At 39.3% G+C, this 20,202-nt stretch overlaps 1 protein-coding gene across 4 annotated transcripts in view; it reads left to right on the forward strand.

Moving 5' to 3' along the window:
- The first annotated feature begins 1,635 nt into the window (after positions 1-1,635).
- Positions 1,636-20,202, forward strand: part of LOC134208844 (E3 ubiquitin-protein ligase CBL-B-B) — a 256,622-nt gene continuing 238,055 nt past the window's right edge. The window contains exons 1-2 of one of the 4 annotated variants that reach the window (XM_062684788.1): positions 1,636-2,017; positions 2,201-3,388. In XM_062684788.1, coding sequence (XP_062540772.1) covers positions 2,844-3,388 — 545 coding nt within the window. In that variant the 5' untranslated portion in view covers positions 1,636-2,017; positions 2,201-2,843. Of the gene's footprint in view, positions 3,389-20,202 lie in introns of all 4 variants that reach the window. The other 3 variants (XM_062684789.1, XM_062684787.1, XM_062684790.1) reach the window with 3 other exon arrangements.

A 20,202-nucleotide genomic window follows, 5' to 3' on the forward strand; every position in this document is an offset into this window, starting at 1 on the left:
AATAAAGCTTTTTTGAAAAGTCGTGAAAAAATGAATTTTAAAAAGTGCCTGGGCAATACGCCCCATCTCAACCAAAGACGTTTCATAGCCCTTCTTTAGTATTTTATCAATCCCATAATAAAAAGGCTACAAATCCTTATGCGCTTGACATTAAAAAACCAACATAGGTCCATTCAAGCAGTTATGAATTACATTTCAATATTTTCCATACAATTTGGAAGCAACTGCTGCAGGCTCGCTGCGCTTGTGTCCAGTTGGTAAGGGCATATCGTCCTGCCTACACTGGGGCGTTTTGGCCAGTGAAACATGTCTTCGAAAATCGTTACATTTTTGAAGATGGAAGCAATTTTATATCTTATTAACCACTGAGAAAAGTTATTTTGTTGCCCAACTGAGTGTTTCAGTGCAAGTTTTGAGGACAGTATGCCAGAGTCGCTCCAAATGTTGAGCAAACAAACATGAAAAGTTACATCAAAACTGTAACTTTTTGTATTTTGCTATTATTTTCATTGTGTAATACAAAAATACTTCCACATTCACATAGTATGATGGGTTTATAAATACTTATAGGTACCAACTGATTTTGGCCCTTAATTAGTTATAGTTTTCTAGAAATCAAAGGGGGGCGTTTTGGCCAAGTGGGGCGCATTATACCGTCTTACCCTACATGTATCCTTAAAATCAAACAGTACCGAAGTCAGCCGCTTCTGATTGGAAAGAAACATGGCGTCACATCAAGCTTCACGCTTGTTGGCCGAAAACAGAGAGCTCGGTAAAAAGCTTACCGAGCACTCAGTAGCTCGAATATTTTTTACTGACCGATCGGTATATTCGATCGGTAAGTCTGTAAGATTTTCATAATAAGGAGTAGATCGGTAAATTATTCTACCGAATTACTGTATTTCATTTTATGATGCTGAGAGGTCGGCAAAAATGTTTACGGACAGCGGTTAATTCTTCATACTTTACTGATCTGTCGGTTTAAATTTACTTTTACAGGATGAAATCAGTAAAAAATATTACCGAGCTGTAATTCTGGATTTAAGTGTGTAGACAGTAGAAGACAGTGTAAGATTCAATAGCTGGCGACTTCTATTTACTTCATCGGTTTTCAGAATTTCTTCATTCATCCTTCTCCTGAAAAGAATAGAAAAAAAAAGGTATTATTTATAATAACACACATAGCACCCGAACTAATCTTGGATTGGAATGGATGGAACTAATTTTGGATTTGTTTCTAATTGGAAATGATTGAACCCGCCTGGACTAAATGCAATTGTAATTGTCAAACAGCTGAGATCCCTCGTTCTTCACAAATCAGCTGCCAACCTAAAAACACTGAAAGTCTACACTATTCTACATTCAATCTCATATAATAAGGTAACAAAGAAATCAAGATTGCGATGTATGAGCGAGAAAAAAATTAAAATATAAACATAACGTCATATTATATCTGCGTCTCTTATTGGAAATCGTTCGTGTATTCGTGTAGAGCTCTCACAAGACTATGATAGATGTCACTCACATAATCTTCCGTTTTACTTACCTTTATCACGATTCCCTTGCAAATATGAAACTCACACGAGTCTACCTCGCTGCAAACAACCCAACTGAGCGAGCCATCACGCAAAAGGCACACTCTTCTCCAGTCTGTTTCGAGCTTTCACGATGGATCGTCGCAGTTGGATAACAGCATCATATCGGTTCTCGCGGCTGCTATCTACATCTTCATCTGCACTAAATCAATCCGGGCCGCTGGTGTAGTCGATTTCGTCGTTCGAACCGTACCGTACCGTGTCCGATTGGTTGTGAAATCATACGCTCGGTGTCGAGAACAGCACGCGTAACTCTTGCGTGCGGTGGCAATCGTCTTAAGGGAATTGGGACACTGCACAAGTGCAGTCGCAACAGTGGCTCAGGCGAACGCAAAGTGGTGTTACCAGTCGGTTGCAATATTTCCCAATCAGAAAGTGCACTGTCCTAAAAAAAACGATAGCATCCAGAGCAGTGCCGTCAGGTAAGTGCAAGCAGTGCACAAAACAGTTATTTTGTCGCTTTCGCTTGCACCTTCGCACTTGGGAGGACGTCCAAGGGAGAAGGATCAGGCAGAAAGGCAGTCAGTGCTGGAAGTGACACAAGAAGGCTCGACGAAGACGACTTCTGTCAACTACTGGGAGATTGTTGTGAACATCATATGCAGCTATGAGCGAAGCTGGAGCATGTGTTGGTGGGTGGAGTGATTGTGTTGGTCAAAATAATTGTCAAACGAGGAAGTGAGTAGGTGAAGAGCGGAGGCGGCAGCAGAAGCAGTGGTAGACGTCAAACAAGAGAGTGAGAGTACAGGCAGGAGAAGGAAACGTGAAGATAGCGCGGAGTACAGTGACAAGAGAGGAAGAATATCAGCAGAAGCAGCGGCTGTCGGTACGATAGAATACAGTGAAGCGTGTCTGACGGATCGGTGCGCTGGTGTTTGTAGCCTCCGAAGTTTGTTCTCTGTATATATCCTCTGACAAGTGAGAGGAAGAAGTTGTGTCGCGTATTTTGTTCAGTTTCTCGCCATGAAATATTTTGTTTGCGTTGGGAAGATCTGTCGCAAAATGTTTGATGATTGGTGAAGACGCGACGGCAAGTGTTCGCCGGAAGTGAAAGCCGTGGGATCGAAGAATCCCTATCCTAGCCGAGTGGGGGTTTCAAGTGGTCCACCTCGCAGGAGGACGAAGAAGAGTGATCCGAGAGTGATATTTTATATTTTCGGGGAGTGAAGTGCGATTCAGTGCGGCCAGAGCCCCCGAACATCAGGGAGAAGGGCCATATATGTGTTGTTGTGGTTGATAAATGTCAAGATGGCGGCGACTAACAGAGCTCGTCCACAGCCGAGAACTAACATCTCGTTCTTCTCGAAGATCCAGGGCAAAATCTCAGATGCCTGCGCCCAGCAGAAGTTCCTAACGGACAAAAAGACCCTGGAGAAGACCTGGAAACTGATGGACAAAGTCGTCAAGCTTTGCCAGCAGTCCAAGATGAATCTAAAAAACTCGCCCCCCTTCATACTGGACATCCTGCCGGATACGTATCAGCGGTTGCATCTGATCTACTCAAAATACGAAGACCAGATGCACCTCCTGCACGGGAACGAGCACTTTAACATCTTCATTAACAATCTGATGAGAAAGTGCAAACAAGCCATCAAACTGTTCAAGGAGGGCAAAGAGAAGATGTTCGACGAGAACTCCCACTACCGAAGGAATCTCACCAAGCTGAGCTTAGTGTTTTCGCACATGCTGAGCGAGCTGAAGGCGATATTCCCGAATGGGCTGTTCGCCGGGGACCAGTTCCGTATCACGAAAGCGGATGCGGCGGATTTTTGGAAGTCTCGCTTCGGAAACAGGCAAGTGAATGATTATGCATGATGATGGGAGACGGGGTGACTGCGGACAATTGACACGACTGGAACCAGCAATTTGCTGATTGACGAAATAAGAGATAAGGAAATATAGTTTTGCCCACCAACGTCTCTGGCACACTCTCGTGGATTCTTACAGCTGCCTTGAAGGGCAAATCATGGTCTTCAAGATCGTTATAAAACCAGAACCAGAAACTAATGCACTAAATATTAATGCTTCTTTTCTCGTAATCAGCCAACGCAATAGCCAATCGTGATAAAATTCAATAATGTACCCAGCGAATGCAACTCGTTGCAAAAATATCGATTGAGAATTACTATATGAAAAGTTAGCCAATGTTTTTCTTATCTTTTGTGGACACATGTGCACATGGACGGACAGATATTTGCTCAGTTAGTCAAACTGAGGCAGTTAATATATTACACTGTCTAGGTCTCCGAATCACATATGAGAAGTCCGCTTTTGAAGTGGAATGATAGCCTTTTGGTACAACTTTGTTGTAAGAGAAATTCAAAAATGTCGCTTGGTAAGATAACTCGTCAGCTATCAGGAATTCTATGACGAAAACCCGTAGAAATTTTCGAAAAAGTTTCAGCGGAATTTTTCAAAGATTTCCGTTTTTCATGAATTCTTTGAGGAATTACTGCAAGAATTTTCGTAGGTGTTAATGTTCCTGGAAGTTCCTGAAAGAATTTCCAATAGAACTATCAGACAAAACTATGCATCAATTTCCGGAGAAATTTCCACAGAAATTCTGGAACATTTTTTGCAGAGCAATTCCCATACTAGTTTTCGCAGGAATTACCGGAGGAAATAACGCATGGAATTCTTAGATGAATCACCGCAGTAAATTGCGAGGAAAATGTTGTACAAATTCTCGAAAGTATTACGGTTGAATTTCCCAGAGTAGTTCTCGCGGTAATTCCCGAAAGACTATCCGCAGGGATTTCCGGATAATTTTCTGGAGATCTTCCTAGATAAATGAAGCAGAACACCGCAGAATTACAGGAGGAACTACCTTAGGAATTCTTGTAGAAGTTTTCCCAGGAAGTCTCGAAAGAACTGTCGCAAGAATTCTCGGAGAAATATTTGTGGATATTTCCTTAATAAACTCAGAATACAGGAATTAGACAAAAGGTTAAGATAGACAAAATTTCCATAGAAATTTGCGTGAAAATTCCAAGATTATTTTATCAAAACTTCAAGAGAAAGTTTAGAACTTCGCGGAGGAATTCTCGAAGGATATACTTGAGGAGATTTTATGAAATTTTCTGGTCTAGTCTATGCAGGAGATCTAGGAGAAACTTTCCCAGGCTTTAGGAAAAAAATGTATAAATTCTAGGAGAAACTTTTCTACTTCTCCCAAATAATTAACTAAGGAAACCTCAGAATACTCCTATAAAAAAATAAAAAGATTTTTCGGAAAAAGGAATTTTGTACTGACATGATGAGTAAAAGATGTTTTCCTTTTTGTCTGGATTCGCGGAATTAGCTATTCTCAATCCTATAAAATGTGCAACTAGAGGTGTGCGCCGGTCCGATATTCGTCGGCGGCGGCGTTTGTCAAAATTTTGGCCGGCGGCGGCGGCGTTTTCGGCGTCACGCCGGAAGCCGTTTTAGCCAGCGGCGGCGGCGGCGTGAATCGGCGTGGCGATTTTTTCATTAAGATTTTCTAAGATTTTTTTTTTGCATTTTTCGGGATATTTTCAAGAAATTGAGAAAAATCTTTTGAATTTCGCATAGAAATCTAATGAATCTAATGAAAAATCTATAAGTGTTTCCATAATTTGGAAAATATTTTCGAGCAATCTTTGGAATACCAAGAGAAGGTCTTTGTAATTCCCAAATAAAAATTGCATGAGAAACTTCAGAATTTTCAAAAATATGTTCTTAACTTCTACAGGAAAAACTTCAGAAATTTACGAAAAGTTCCTGTTGAATTTCTGTTGAGTATTCTTCGAAATTTTCACGGAAAATTCTTGATAATTGTAGGAGAGTGCGGTTGGTAGAATGGGTGTTTAACCATTGGCTTTCTCAGTCTAGAATAATGAAGACGGGTAGCTTGGCATGGCTACAACAGTGTGCTACAACAGCAACAAACAGTGAATTTAAAAGAATTTCCGCGGGAGACTAAAGAGTTTTCAAGAAAAAATCTCTGGAAGGTTCACAAGAAATTGTCCGTAAGTTTAACGGAAACTTCTTTACTATTTCCGCGGAGGATTGTTCAACGTTTGCCCTAACAGGTCGTTTGGCCGAAAAGGTCATCAGTCCAAAAATGCTGTTTGGCCGAAATGGTCGTTTGGCAGAATGGAATATTTGTCCGAAAATATAGTTTAGGCTAACAGGTTATACGGTCAAATGTCAATAACTGAACGGGTAATTTAATCCAAAATATCCATCCATTTGGCTTAATAACATTTACGTTGAAGAGGCTAATTGTCGAACGACCCTTGGACGAAATTTCGTAACCTCTCTACTTTTTAAGTTGATACTGGCCTTTAAGCCAAAAGCCATCTAACCAAATCCCATTAAGCCGAATTGATATTCGGATAAACGTCTTTTTGGCAAAATGATCAATTCAGCCGAACAACACTTTAGAAATTTGGAACAACTTCTCGTGAAAAATCTGAATTCATGTTCCCAAACAACTTTCCTCGGTAAAACCAAATAGCTCTTCTTGGTAATTCCAGAGAGTTTTCGATACTTGAAAGTAGTTTCCGTGGAAAATCTGAAAATAATTTTCGAATAACTATTCTGGAAAAACTGTAAATCTTTCGTTAAAATTTTGATGCGAAAATCAAAAGATTCTCCCGTTTATGTCTTGAAAATATCCAAAATGACCAATTCAGCCGAACGACACTTTCGACCGAAAGTCCTTTCGATCAAACGACTATTTCGGTCGAAGAACATATTCACGATTTTTTTAGCCAAAGGAACTGTTCGACCAAATGACAAATAACTTTAGGCTAGATATCTTACCGAAGTCGAACATAATGAGATCATATAGAAAACATATTTTGGTTTTTACATCAAATTGAGTCATAATTCGTTTTTAAATATGTATAAAACATTTTAATTGATTATATATTTTGATCTTATTTTGCCGTAGATTACTGAATTGTATGATCAAACTGTGTTTTATTTTGTTATCGGAAACCAATATCAAAATTAGTTTTCGATTTGCTCTCATCGACAGCAGGAATAGTTTATGATTGAATGTCACAGTAAGATATTTCTGCTATTACGTTTTGTTATATTAACCGTTAAAACGACCATTATAGAGCATGAGAGCATGAGATGACCGTACAATTCGTAGTTGCTACTCCGTGATTGACCAGAACTAGCGGAATTGCACAGAGAACCAACAGATGGGACTTGGGATTAGCACTCCATCCTCAATGTGCAAGTTCTGAAAGCTCAACTTTCAATGGGTCAATAACGGCGCCGGCCACGTCCTTACGATCATCTAGGGAAGGGAAGGAATGTTAGTGTAACAACCGTTGTTTTAGAGACCGACGAATCGTCTGCATCTCTACGGTTGTTACGGGAAGGAGTATTGTAAGTAGGGAGAGGAAGTGTCATTACTTAGATCAGGATTCACCTTGGTAAGTGATGTAATCCAAGTAACTAGCATGTTAATGTTGACGCGAGAACAAAGTTACGACGTATTTTGTTGTGTTCTTGTTCACCCAACGAAAGGGCAGACAATCAATCGCTCCGGTAGAGCTAATGTAAATTTATCTTTTAACTGTCCGCGATAATCTGCTACCTATAAACTACAACCTATAAATGAGCAATTAGTTGCAAAGTTGTTTTGCAGTTGCAAAACCTACATTTATTTTCAAAGAAACTCATTTCTTCGACGCGGGGGGATTCAAGAGACAAAAATGTAAACTCTCTCTAAAAAATTATATTGGGCTTTTCTGTGGAATGTATTCACGAGCGGAAGCCACCAGACGTGTTTTGTATGTTTTATCTCACAATCCTGTACAATAACCCATAAAAATCATTACAACTGGGCATATGAGAAATTGCTAGATTCCTCTACACTCTATCTGACATCTGGCTGAAAAAAATGTGACACCTATTTTTAATACATAATTGAGAAATATCCACCCTACAAATTGAACACCCCACAACATTTTCACAATATATAAATATACAGTATATTGAAGAAAATGTACTCAACCTTCTTATTATGTATGGGCAAGAATCTCATTGATACATGAAATGAGAAACTAACAAATTTCGTATATTAGTAATCACAAACACATACGCTCACAACACCAGTTCCGTTTTCCAAATAAAACCACAGACCAACTAACTCATCGTGCGTTGATTCTGATAGTAAATCAGTTGACGCTAACTGCACCAAATTCTCTATTTATCTCATATAAGCAATGCCAATTACATCGCTAAATCCGATCGCGCGGTCGGCCGAATTATTGTGTTCTGCATTGCGCGGCCGGTAATAAAATTAATCAGTTCAGTGCGTGATCTCTCATGTTTCGGACAGCAGAACGATCGCGCGGTCGGCCGAATTATTGTGTTCTGCATTGCGCGGCCGGTAATAAAATTAATCAGTTCAGTGCGTGATCTCTCTTGTTTCGAAGCGGTTTTGGTAGTCATATGGCTACTGCTTCTGCCTCATACGCAGGAGGTCATGGGTTCAATCCCAGGTCCGTTCCATTCTCCTACTTTTTATCTTTCTCTTTATTTATTATGTTCTAGCAATCGCTAGAACTGGAAATGGACTTCCATACCGTTTCCATTACTATTCCTATACCTTCGACTTGAGTATTCTAACAGTAATCTGCTAGAATTGGAAATGAACAATAGAGCTCGTTTCCTACATCCAATTAGAAATTCCATCAGTTACCTTCTCCTATCTATCACATTGGCAGCTCGTTAACCAAGACGGATCCCTGCCTCTCCAACCTAACCTAGAAATTCCAACAAATTCCGCATGAACTCGTGGCAAGTGCAGAGGTATATTCGGCTTGCAGTGGGCGAGTGATTGCATCATCATTTCCTCCCCATTCCCTACATTGACTTGCATTCTGACGTGGCAGGCGCCAGTATGACCTAACAAATGAGATCACCAGTACTTGTACATTGAAGATGTGTGCTAGTCCCAAGCAAACATCTGTTGGTTCCCTGTGCAAGAACAGCTGATCTGGTCATAATGGAGTAGCAACTACGAGCAGTCAATCAAGCTCAAGCTATAAGCAATGCCAATTACATCGCTAAATCAACTCAACAGTAATGGTAATGAGTCATCCGCATGCTCCGCCCATAGACACGGTAGCCAGGATTGCGTGCACAACCGAATCTAACACGATCCGGCAATCGTATGGAGATTTAAGGTCAACATAAATCCTAAATCCCTCCCACACAAACCACCATACAAACACAATTCTTCACCAATTTGGTCGAAATACTGCCAAAAAAAATTCAACGGAAGACATACGGTAGCTAGAACCCTCAAATCTTCTATAAAATTGAACGATCGAAATGTTATTAAATTATCTTAATCAAACTGGCTGCCACACATTATCACAACAGCTCATGTAAATATGGGTCTTCATGTGAGGAATAATAAAATAACTTACCGAACGGGTCCTTCGCAAATGGTTACCTTTAAAGCTTCCTTCAACCCACCGAAGCTGCCCGATGGATTCGCTGGACAACACGAATGGGACATGAATTAAGACGTTTTTGAGTCGCTCATTTTCTTAAATTGTGGTGACATTTCCGGGAGAGACTCTTTCCGGTTTAAGCGTCTATTCCAAAAAACTTGAAAACATCTTAATTTTCTTTTTTTTTTAGTTTGAAAATTTTCACCCTGAAAATAGAGAGAAAATCTGTCAAGCGTTGAAAAAAACGTCTTTCCTGCACGAGGCCTACTCTTCTTCTCATTAACCGTTAAAACGACCATTATATCAAATTACGTAAACATAATCGATGATAACATTAAAAAAAGTTATCGATTTGCTCGGGAAGGCTTCTAACAAATAGTCTTTTCGGTTGAACGACATATTCGGCCCAACATCTTTCAGCCTTGTGGCTTTCTGCCAAACGACTCTTTTCTGTTCAAAAATTCAATTTCAATTAGATTTTTATGAATTTCAACGGGAACTCCTTCGCAATTTCCACGTTTAGTTTTTACGGAGAGTAGAGATGGTCGGGTTTCACATTTTGTAAACCCGAACCCGACCCGAACCCGATTTAGAAATCCTTTTCAAACCCGGACCCGACCCGAACCCGGAATGAAAACTCTTATCAAACCCGAACCCGACCCGTACCCGACAATTTTTGCAGTCTTAAACCCGAGCTGGACCCGAACTAATTTTTTGGCGGAAAACTCAAACTAGATATTCTATATTTCTCTTTACACCCAAAAGGGAATAGGCCCAAACAACGAACAAGCCTTAAAATTACCAGAAACGAATAAAAAAATATTCAATACTTTATTTTTCAAACTCGTACCCGACCCAGACCCGACAATTTATCATCTCACAAACCCGTACCCGACCCGAACCCGACATTGTTCTAATTTTCCAAACCCGAACCCGACCCGAACCCGTCGGGTTCGGGTTCGGGTCGGGTTTCGGGTTTGAAAACCCGAAACCCGACCATCTCTAACGGAGAGCTTTTCCAAATTTCAACAAGATATTGTACGGAATATTCATGGAAATAATTGGTATCTTCACGAAAAATTCTCTGGAGTTTCAACGTGATGTTTTAGAGATCTATCAGGAAATTATATGGAAAATGCACTGAATCTTTGGAGTTTCCACTGAAAATTTGAATCGGCGTGGAAAATTATAGATCAGCGGCGTGTTAAATTTGAAACAGCGGCGGGCCAATGCAAAAATGTCGGCGGCGGCGGCGTGCCAAAAACTGTCGGCGGCGGCGGCGTGGCGTGGCGGTGCACACCTCTATGTGCAACTGCAATGTCACCGCATTTTGATTTTCATCAGCATTCCGAATAATTATAAAAAATGTTAATTTTCACTTTAACTTGAAAAAACTGATCTCTCGCTGTTTGAATTGAACTTTTCTTTTAGGCACTTATCCTGATCCGTTGCAACAAGTTGCAATGCAATAAGTTGCATTCGACGGGGAATTCTGTCCCATTGTTCCCTATTGAAAATCTCACTCAAGAATCTAAGAAAATCTCACTCAAGTCTTTTTTGTATATATAATGCACGAGAAAGGCACAACGAGCTCGGTGGTCTAGTTGCTACCGCTTCTGCCTTATAAGCAGGAGGTCGTGGGTTCAATTCCAGGCTCATTCCCTTTCCTACTTTGTATTTCTATCTTTGTTCTTTCTGTGTTTCACGTTCTGTCAAAACGATTCCTACTGTTATAATCTTCCACACAATCCCAAAACCTCCTGTGACACCTATGAGAGGTCGTAGAGTTCTCTGCATTTTTCTTAAGTAGGTATCCAACTAACCATCCTTCCCCTCCTTCCCCAGCATTCGCAAGGACGTGGTCAGGACAGATCTCGACTATTGGAGAGTGCATTGCATCCATCTAAGAGATAGTGATTAGTCCCAAATCAATATCTGTGGTAACGGATAAAGTGATGCTACTCTCATAAAATAGTCTTGGCTTGTACCACCTACGAATTTGTGCGAAATCAATGCTAATGCTAATATAATGCACGAGAAAGGCACAAACACCGCTAGATGGATGAATCAGGGTTTTCAAAAAAATATCATTGAGTATAGGAACTCAAGTGATTATGTAATCACTCGCCCACTGCAAGCCGAATATACCTCTGCTCTTGCCACGAAGTTCATTTGAATTTTTTGGTTCAAGGAATTCGAGAATTTCGAGGTTCGAGAGGCAGAGGTTCGTGGACATGTAGGAACCGAGCTTTTTTTAGTTAATTTCAAATTCTAGCAGCTGCTACTAGAATAGTCAAGTTGAAGGTATAGGATATAAATGGAAACGATATGGAAGTCCATTTCCTGTTCTAGAACATGGGGAATATAGAGAAAGATTCAAAGTAGGAGAATGGAACGGGCCTGGGATTGAACCCACGACCTCCTGCGTATGAGGCAGAAGCAGTAGCCATATGACTACCAATCCCGTCTCACCATGTTGCACTATTTCCATTATGACAAAACTCAACATTTCTTTACTCTTTTGCATTTTCATTTTTGTAAATTATGACATTTGAAACACCGGATGAAACATTTTCGCGTCCAATTCCCATCGCGACCTACTTCAATCCTCTTCTTCTTCTTCTTCTTCTTCTTCTTCAATGGCTCTACATTCCAACTGGAACTTGGCCTGCTTTTCAACTTAGTATTCTATTAGCATTTCCTCAGTTAGTAATTGAAAGCTTTTCTATGCCCACCATTGCATGAGTATGTATCTTGTGTGGCAAGTGCGACGGATACACTATGCCCAGGGTGTCGAGAAAGTTTCCAACCCGAAAACATCCTAGACCGGACCGAGAATCGAACTCGTCATCTTCGGATTGGCAATCCTACGCCTTTGCTCGCAAGGCTACTGGAGACCCCCTTCGACCCTACTTCGATCCTCACAATAGATAAAATAATAAATTTGCTAACAAAATAGTTTCTGGCTATTTAACATCAAATACTATCAAAAAATGCTTGTATCACTAATGGGTACACTGTTCCTTTAGTATTGGTGGTAAAAACATAACTTTCTGTATTACACCCACTTTACTTTAAACATATTTTTGCTTCTTCTTATAAATTCCGAATTCGTTTTTGTACAGAAATCTGTTTTCATTGCGTTTGGCATTTCGGAATCTCACTCTTACACAGATTACACCAAATTCTAGCCGCTTCTTTCCTAATTAATCCGCGCTCTTAAGCATGGAGATTCATGTCGTCGGTTTCGAAACCAGCCAGAGATTGAGTTACGTTTTTATAATTTACTCCATTGACTACATCATAAAGGTGCAAAACGTGGGTAATCTAAAAGCAAATTGTAGTCACTGCATACTTTTCCGACCATCACTTATAAGTATTAACCAGCATAATAAAAACTAGAGGGGGTTAGTACTTTTGTCTTTCTCGTACAACAAAATTGTACCAGAAAGCTATAATTTCACTCCAAAAGACAAAATTTGAAGTGAGGCACAAATTAGGCAGAGACACATAGTAATATATTATAACAATCGACTCAGCTCGAAAAACTGAGCACATGTCTATCTGTCTGTGTGTGTGTATGTGTGTAACCCCATGATTTTTTTGTTAAACACGTTTCATATAGAAGGACTTGATCGATTCGATTTCAATCAACAAAAACACTGTTTACATCCACACATTGAATCATTATTCATTTAAGCCGTAGCGGTTTTGTTCTTAACATCTGCAATAAAATAAGGGGCGCCCAATGAAGGTTTCGCCAAGGGCGCAAGGAGACCACGCTACGGCTCTGAATGGCGGCATATGGAAATGCTTTCAATTAATAAAAGAGGAAATGCGCCTAGAATGTTGAAAAGTAGGCCAAGTTCCAGTTGGAATGTAGGGCTATTAAAGAAGAAGAAGAAAAAGAAGGAATAGAAGAAGAAGTTGTAAAATTGAAGCCAGTTAGTCGCTTATTTTTAGAAGGGGCGCTGATATATAGGGCGTTTGTGATGTCGTTTATTTGGCAATTGAAACAAATATAGTAAAATTGGTGCTTAAAGATACTACAATAATTTACATATGAAAGAGGCGCCAGCTCAAATGGTTGTTCGATATTTTTAAAGAACTTGTTTAAATATCGAATAAACCTTTTTATTGTATGACAAAGCGTCATAGACGTTACTGTGGTAGAAATTAGAAACTCACTATTTAGAGACAGTGTTTACCTCTGCGTATCCAAAAACAGGAAATAACATTTGCTAATGGGTAGGTATCGTTGGGTCTGGATTCACAATTATGAGTAATGTGACCTTCTGAGCTTATCAAACACTAATATGAACACTCATAAATACGATAAACAGCGTATTCACAATCAACCGCGCAGTAATTAATTGGGCGGGCGCGAGGGCGCGATAAGGTTTTGTATTCATGCGCCGAAAACTCAACAATAATTATTGTTGACAGAGGACCAATAATATTACCCATTGAGTTAAACATATCATTGATTGAACTGACAATAAATAATGTTGATCCAAAAATACGTTTGAACGATTCAACAGCTCTACGATTGATTTAATAATATTTATTGATGATTCAATACTATTTTTACGTTCAAAAGAAGTTTCTAAAGAAATTTCCAAAGGAAATGCTGAAGATTTCATAGAATTTTATCGGGAATTCTATAAAAAATCTATAGAAAATTCTACCAGATTTTTTTTTCCAGCAATCCTTTGAGGCTCTCCTTCGGAAATTTCTTCAAGAGTTCATTCAAAAATTTCTCCTGAAATTCATTCCAGGTATTTTTTCGAAAATTTCTAAACAAAGTCCTTCAGATTTTTTTGGGACCTCCTTCAGGAATAATTCGATAAATTTCGCCAGGATTTTATGAATGTGATTTTTCAGAATCTTTCAGAAATTTCCCAGTGTTTTCCTAAAAAAATGTTCGAAACAACAAATGAAAGAAGTTCCGGAGAATATCCCGAAAGAAATCCAAAAAAAATCCTGGAGGAATTTTACGAAGGAATTTCAAGATTAATTTACGGAGGATTTTTTGAAGAAATTTCTGGAGGATTTTTAGAATGAATCATCGATGGAATTCCTCAAGGAATGTCTGAAGAAATTTCTGGATGGCCTAACGAATCAATTTAGGTATTGACAAAAAGATTATTCAAGGTATTTACGAATAAATATCTGGAAAATTTTCCGAAAATATGATGATGGATCGACTACAAGTTTTTGATGGCAATTAAGACTGATTTCAGAGTCAAAAAGGGTTTTGTTCGATACTGTCCCGAACAGTAGTAAAATCCTGGTTTGAATATGAATTTAGGGCTGCATGGCTAGAAAAGTATATTACTAAACATCTTCCAGACCAGTGGTTCTCAACCTGGGGTACATGTACCCCCGGGGGTACCTTCGCTGACTCCAGGAGGTACCTCGGACGAAAATGCGTAATGGTGGACATATTACAATTCCTATAAAAAAAACTATTGGATAAGTTTTAATAATTGTATAAATTTATATTGCAAGACTTTGTTTCTTAGATAATATGCATAGCAATTAGTAAATCAAAACATATCGAAGCATGTCCACCACAGCCAAAAACAAAAAAAAATCTTCAAAATCAATCTATTTATTCGAAACAAAATTGTGAAATATGTTAGGGGCCGTAAACATATTACGTAAGCGCTTTTGGGGGAAGGGGGGTCGGTCAATATCTTACGCTCCATATAAATGAAAAATCTGAAAAAAATCTTACAAGGGGGGAGGGGGGTTCGAAAAAAACAGAAGAATTGCTTACGTAATATGTGCACGACCCCTTAAGAGTATAATTCTTACCTAAAATATTAAATTTGAAGGTTCAGAAGCCTTGAAGCATAAAGGCTTTTTTCCCAAAAAAGGAAAACTCTTGGAAGCCTTCTTCGACGTGGTTCAAAAGCCTCCTTCCAAGACCCCTTCAAGAGACTTGGAAACCTCCTTTCGAGGGGCTCAGAAATCTTCTTTCAACCAGCCTCCTTTCAAGTGGTTCGGAAGCCTTTTTTCGAAAGGGACGGAAACACCCTTTCAGGAGACTCGGAAGCTCCCCTTTCAAAATACTCGAAAGCCCCCCATTCAAAAGACGCGGAAGCCCCTTTTCAAAAGGCTCAGAAGCCTCCTTTTCAAGTGGCTCGGAAACTTCCTTTAAAGGGGTCCGAGTTCTACCTTCGAGAAGCTTGGAAGCCTATTTTTATAAGGCTTAGCAGCGTCATTTCAAGAGGCTCGAAAATCCCATTTCATGAAAGCTTTCTTCTAAGAAGCTCGGAAACCTCCTTTCGAGGGGATCTGAATTTTGTGGTTCGGAAGCCAATTTTCAAAAGGGTAGGAAACCCAGTGTTGAGAGGAGTTTAATAAGTTGAGTGAAACTGGCAACACTGGTGGTTCAATAATATCAGATTAGTGATTTAGAGTGGCGATGGAGCCTGGGATTAGTGAATTGAAGTGAAACTAGATTGTAAATCATGCACATGTATATTGAGATTATAATTTATTAATAGATAAAACTCCCTTTCAAGTGTCTCGGAAGAACCTTTTTAAGAGGCCTGGAAACCTCCTTTCGAGGGGTTCGGAATTTTTCTTTCAGTCAGCCCCCTTTGAAGTGGTTCGCAAGCCTCTTTTCGGAAGCCCTCATTCAAGAGGCTCAGATGCCCCTTTTTAAGAGGGTCACAAGCCCCCTTTTCCAGAGGGTTTGAAGCCCTCTTTCAAAAGACCCGGAAGCCCACTTTCAAGTGGCTCGGAAACCCAATCGAGGGGCTCGGAATTCTTCATTCAAGAAGCTTGGAAGCCTATTTCCAAAGTCTCAACAAAGTCATTTTAAGAGGGTTAATGTCTCCTTTCAAGAGCCTCGAAAGACCCCTTTAATCAGGCTCGGAAGCCACATTTCGAAGGGGCTTGGAATTCTTCTTTCAGCCAATTAGTTTGGAAGCCTCTTTTTGAAAAGGTCGGAAGCCTCCTTTCAAGAGGCTCAGAAGCTCACTTTCAAGAGACTCGGAAGCCCCATTTCAAGTGGCTCGAAAACTTCTTTTGGAGGGCTCGGAATTTTTCCTTCGAGAAGTCTAGGAGTCTACTTTCAAAAGGCTCAGAAACGCCATTTCAAGATGCTCAAAAGTCTCTTTTAAATAGGTTCGAAGGCGCTCTTTCAAGATAATTTTATAAGTTACGCATATTAAAATAGGAGGTACCTCAATAAATACAAAAACACGAAGGGGTCCTCTCAAGAAAAAGGTTGAGAACCGCTGTTCTAGACGATAAAATACAATAAAAATTTCAACAGTGTTTGAGAATTAAAAGAACATGGTTGATGTTTCTTGAACTGGAGGAATCGACTCCAGCTTGGCAATCTCACTTATTGTCAATATTTTTGTGTTCAAATCCATGCTCAAAAGAAAATGTGCGTGTGCTTATGTGTGTAGAAACTTATAAACTCTTTAAATTTTGATACGTATTTCGACCTCAACAGTAAGGTCGTCTTCAGTGCCTCATTCTTGACACGATTAGCGGAAAGATGAGTTAAGTACGAGACAATGATGACGGCCGTACTGTTGAGGTCGAAAAAGTTACAATAAAGTGGTGGAATTATAAGGTATAGTCCTAACTCGTTTTATGACATGAAAAGACATTCTTCTAAGGAGCTCTAAATAATTTTCTAATCTAATTATTATTTTGAAAATAAAAATGTATTTATTTTAGAGAACCAATAAGATGAGATCGAATCCACGGCATCCTGTGTATGAAGCAGAAGTCCCGTTACGCTGGGATATGGATACTCTGAAGTAGTGCGTAACGGTTTAAATCCGGTCATATCGCCAGGCTCGGTACAACACTGAAGCTGACAATATGACGTCCCTAACCCCGAAGCCCAAGGTGTCAGGCGACCCGTGCTGAGGGGATGAATGGCCTGGGGGGTGAAACAATTAGCCAGGCAGTTAACGGAGCCTGTAATGCTGGGTAGACACTCTTCGTGTTGCATTACGGAGTAAGATCTACCACACTGTGCTCTAGTTCTTACTATTCTTGTTAATACTTATGAGTGATGATCGGAAGAGTATGGAACGACTATAATTTGCTTTTAGATGACCCATCTTTTGCACCTTTTGGATGGAGTCAATGGAGTAAATTATAAAAACGTAACTCAATCTTAGGCTGGTTTCGAAGCCGACGACATGAATCTCCAAGCTCCAGAGCGCTGATTAATTAGGAAAGAAGCGGATACGAATTTGGTGGATTGCTGAACCCTCTGACTGATTAGACCCATCGAAAAATGGCTTACACCAACTCTCAAAGGCGCGCCCCTCAATCAGTTTCGGCTCAACAATAAGTGGGATAGTACTGATTTTGACCATGCATCGATACTGAAGTTTAAACATATTTTTGCTTCTTTAGAGATCAGATGTGAAATCAGATCTCTGCACAAAAACGAATTCGGAATTCCGAATGCATGGTCAAAATCAGTATTATCCCACTTATTGTTGAGCCGAAACTGATTGAGGGGCGCGCCTTTGAGAGTTGGTGTAAGCCATTTTTCGAAGGGTACAAATAGCGGTACCTTAATCTAAAGAGGCCTTACATTAAGCTTGAGAAATATATGAATAAAAAACGACTACTTCATTTCTTCTCAATAGAAATGGAGCAGAAAGACATGCACTAAACAAATGACACGGGTATACAAAAGTTCAATGAAATGGACACAGTGGTTCATCCCGAACAAAAAAAAATGAAGCAGAAACACCAAGCACACTTTCCTGAACACATTGGTTTTCAAATCCCAATAACTGTAAATGATGGCACTTTTAAATCCCACATATCCTAAGATATTTAACAAAATTAGTTGTCCCACGTATCAACACCCAGCGAATGTAATAAAAACTAAACAGTTTTTAAGTATATTGGTTTCCATCCTCGAACAGCTGTGTAGAAGACGGCCACTATCTAATATCACAGATCCGGGGATATATAACCAAACTGGTGGTCTCACATGCACTAGTACTACTCTACGGATGAATTTTGAACTTAACAATTACTCAACATATTGGTTTCCAATCCCTGAACAACTTAGTAGAAGACGGTATTTTTTTTAAATCCAATGATATCTAACAAAATTGATCTCTCATAGACAGTAGCACTGCCTTGCGGATAAATTCTAAATTAAACGGTTTCTCAACATATTGGTTTCCAATCCCTGAACAACTTAGTAGAAGACGGAACTTTCGTAAGTCCCATAGATCCCGAGATATCAAACTAAACTGATCTCTCATATATAGTAGCGCCACCTTGCGGATGAATTCTAAACTAAACAGTTTCTCGACATATTGGTTTCCAATCCTCGAACAACTTTATAGAAAACGGGAACTTTCTAAATTCCACAGATCCCGAGATATCGAACCAAACTAATAACTCATATACACTAGCGCCGCCTTACGGCTGAATTCTGAAACTGAATTCTGAAACTTATTTTCAACATATTGGCTTCCAATCCTCAAACAACTTTGTAGAAGACGGAAACTTCCTAAATCCCATAGATCTCGAGATATCGAACCAAACTGGTAGGTTCATCTCGATATTTAAGAAACCATCGAGATAGGGAGAGATCGAGGAATGGAAAGAAAAATGGAAATGGGTGCTAGATCCAAAAAAGCTCGTTGCTATGAAAAACGAAAACAAAACAAATGTCGTTTCCTGTTGTTGATGTGTTTGTTATTGTCCAAAGATGGTCTAGTAACCTAAAAATTTGAACATATCGATCACTTTAGCTTCAGAAAAAATATTCATGCTACTGTTTTCTCAAATATCCAAAAGGAGGACATTTTAGCGCAAAAGGAGGACATCTGATTTTTAATGAAAAAGGAGGACATGTCCTCCTTTAGGATACCATATGGTCACCCTAGGTAACGTGTGCTAAATATGACATGATAAACCACCATGCATATACTTAGGGGAGACTGGGGAGACTTGATCCCCTTTTCTGATGTCCGATGTATCACAGCCAAAAATAAATAAACATACGCGATTTCCACACAGAGTCTCTAAGAAATATAGTATTTTACTTTACATATGTATGACAGTCCTTAAATTATTAATGCTGTCCAATGAGCAGCTCGAAGTAGCTCGAAATTGTTCCCGTCCTGCTCGTTCTTTTTTGTCAACAAATGGGCATGAGCAGGACAGGGAGAAACTTCGAGCTACTTCAAGCTCTCATTGGACAGCACTATTGTTGTTATTGTTACACAATTGATTTTTTTTGGAGTGCTGTCAAAAATCGAAATATTCGGGGAAATTTGATCCTTCTCCAAGAACTTGCTTATACAAAATTAGAAAGGTGCCCTCAGATTTTTTAAAAATATTTTTCCTTCAAAATACGCGGAATTTTCGAATTTCTGGGCGTGTACATGAACAATTTTTGTTTTGCAATTGCAATTTTAAAATTTGGGGAGACTTGATCCCCTTTCTTTGATATCTACGTAATAAATATTTGTTACTGTCAACCCTTCATCAAATCTGTCAAATCTAGAAAAATTAGAAATCTGAGAACAAATTTATATTTTTTGGAATTTTTTCACCAAATTTTTGTATGAGTGACTAATGGGGAATCAAGTGTCCCCATATTGAGGCAATAACTTCAAATCCAAATATCCTAAAACTTTTATGGAATGTTGACATTTTTATCAGTACGGATCATTAAGCATATTTATGGCTTTGTGCTGTGAAAAAACGAAAGCTTTTGGTCATTGTTATGAAAAGTTGTTCAAATTTTGCGTGGCCAATAAAAAAATCTTTAGAAAGGTCAAAACACACAAAGCGCCCTATAGAAAAAACAAGGTTGTCAATGCAAAAAATAACTCACCACATAAATGTCATTTGTCTAGAGGATCTATACTAAAAAATACCCTAGAACAAAACCACTTTAGTTCTCGATAAAACAGGGGGTAATCAAGTCTCCCCGGGGATCATGTCTCCTCACCTTCCCCTACCTTTAGACTTTTCGTAATCATCCAAGTAGCCACGATGCTACCTTACCTCAATCAGTTTCTGACTGCCAGACTGGACGAGCAGGAACAGTGGCCAGTATTTAAGTCTTGTCATAGAGATATCGGGATAAGGAGGTTATCGAGATGTAGAAAGCCCAAATTTATGTAGATTGAAGG

The sequence above is a fragment of the Armigeres subalbatus genome, chromosome 2, assembly GCF_024139115.2.
Source record: "Armigeres subalbatus isolate Guangzhou_Male chromosome 2, GZ_Asu_2, whole genome shotgun sequence".
Classification (NCBI taxonomy): Eukaryota; Metazoa; Arthropoda; class Insecta; order Diptera; family Culicidae; genus Armigeres; species Armigeres subalbatus.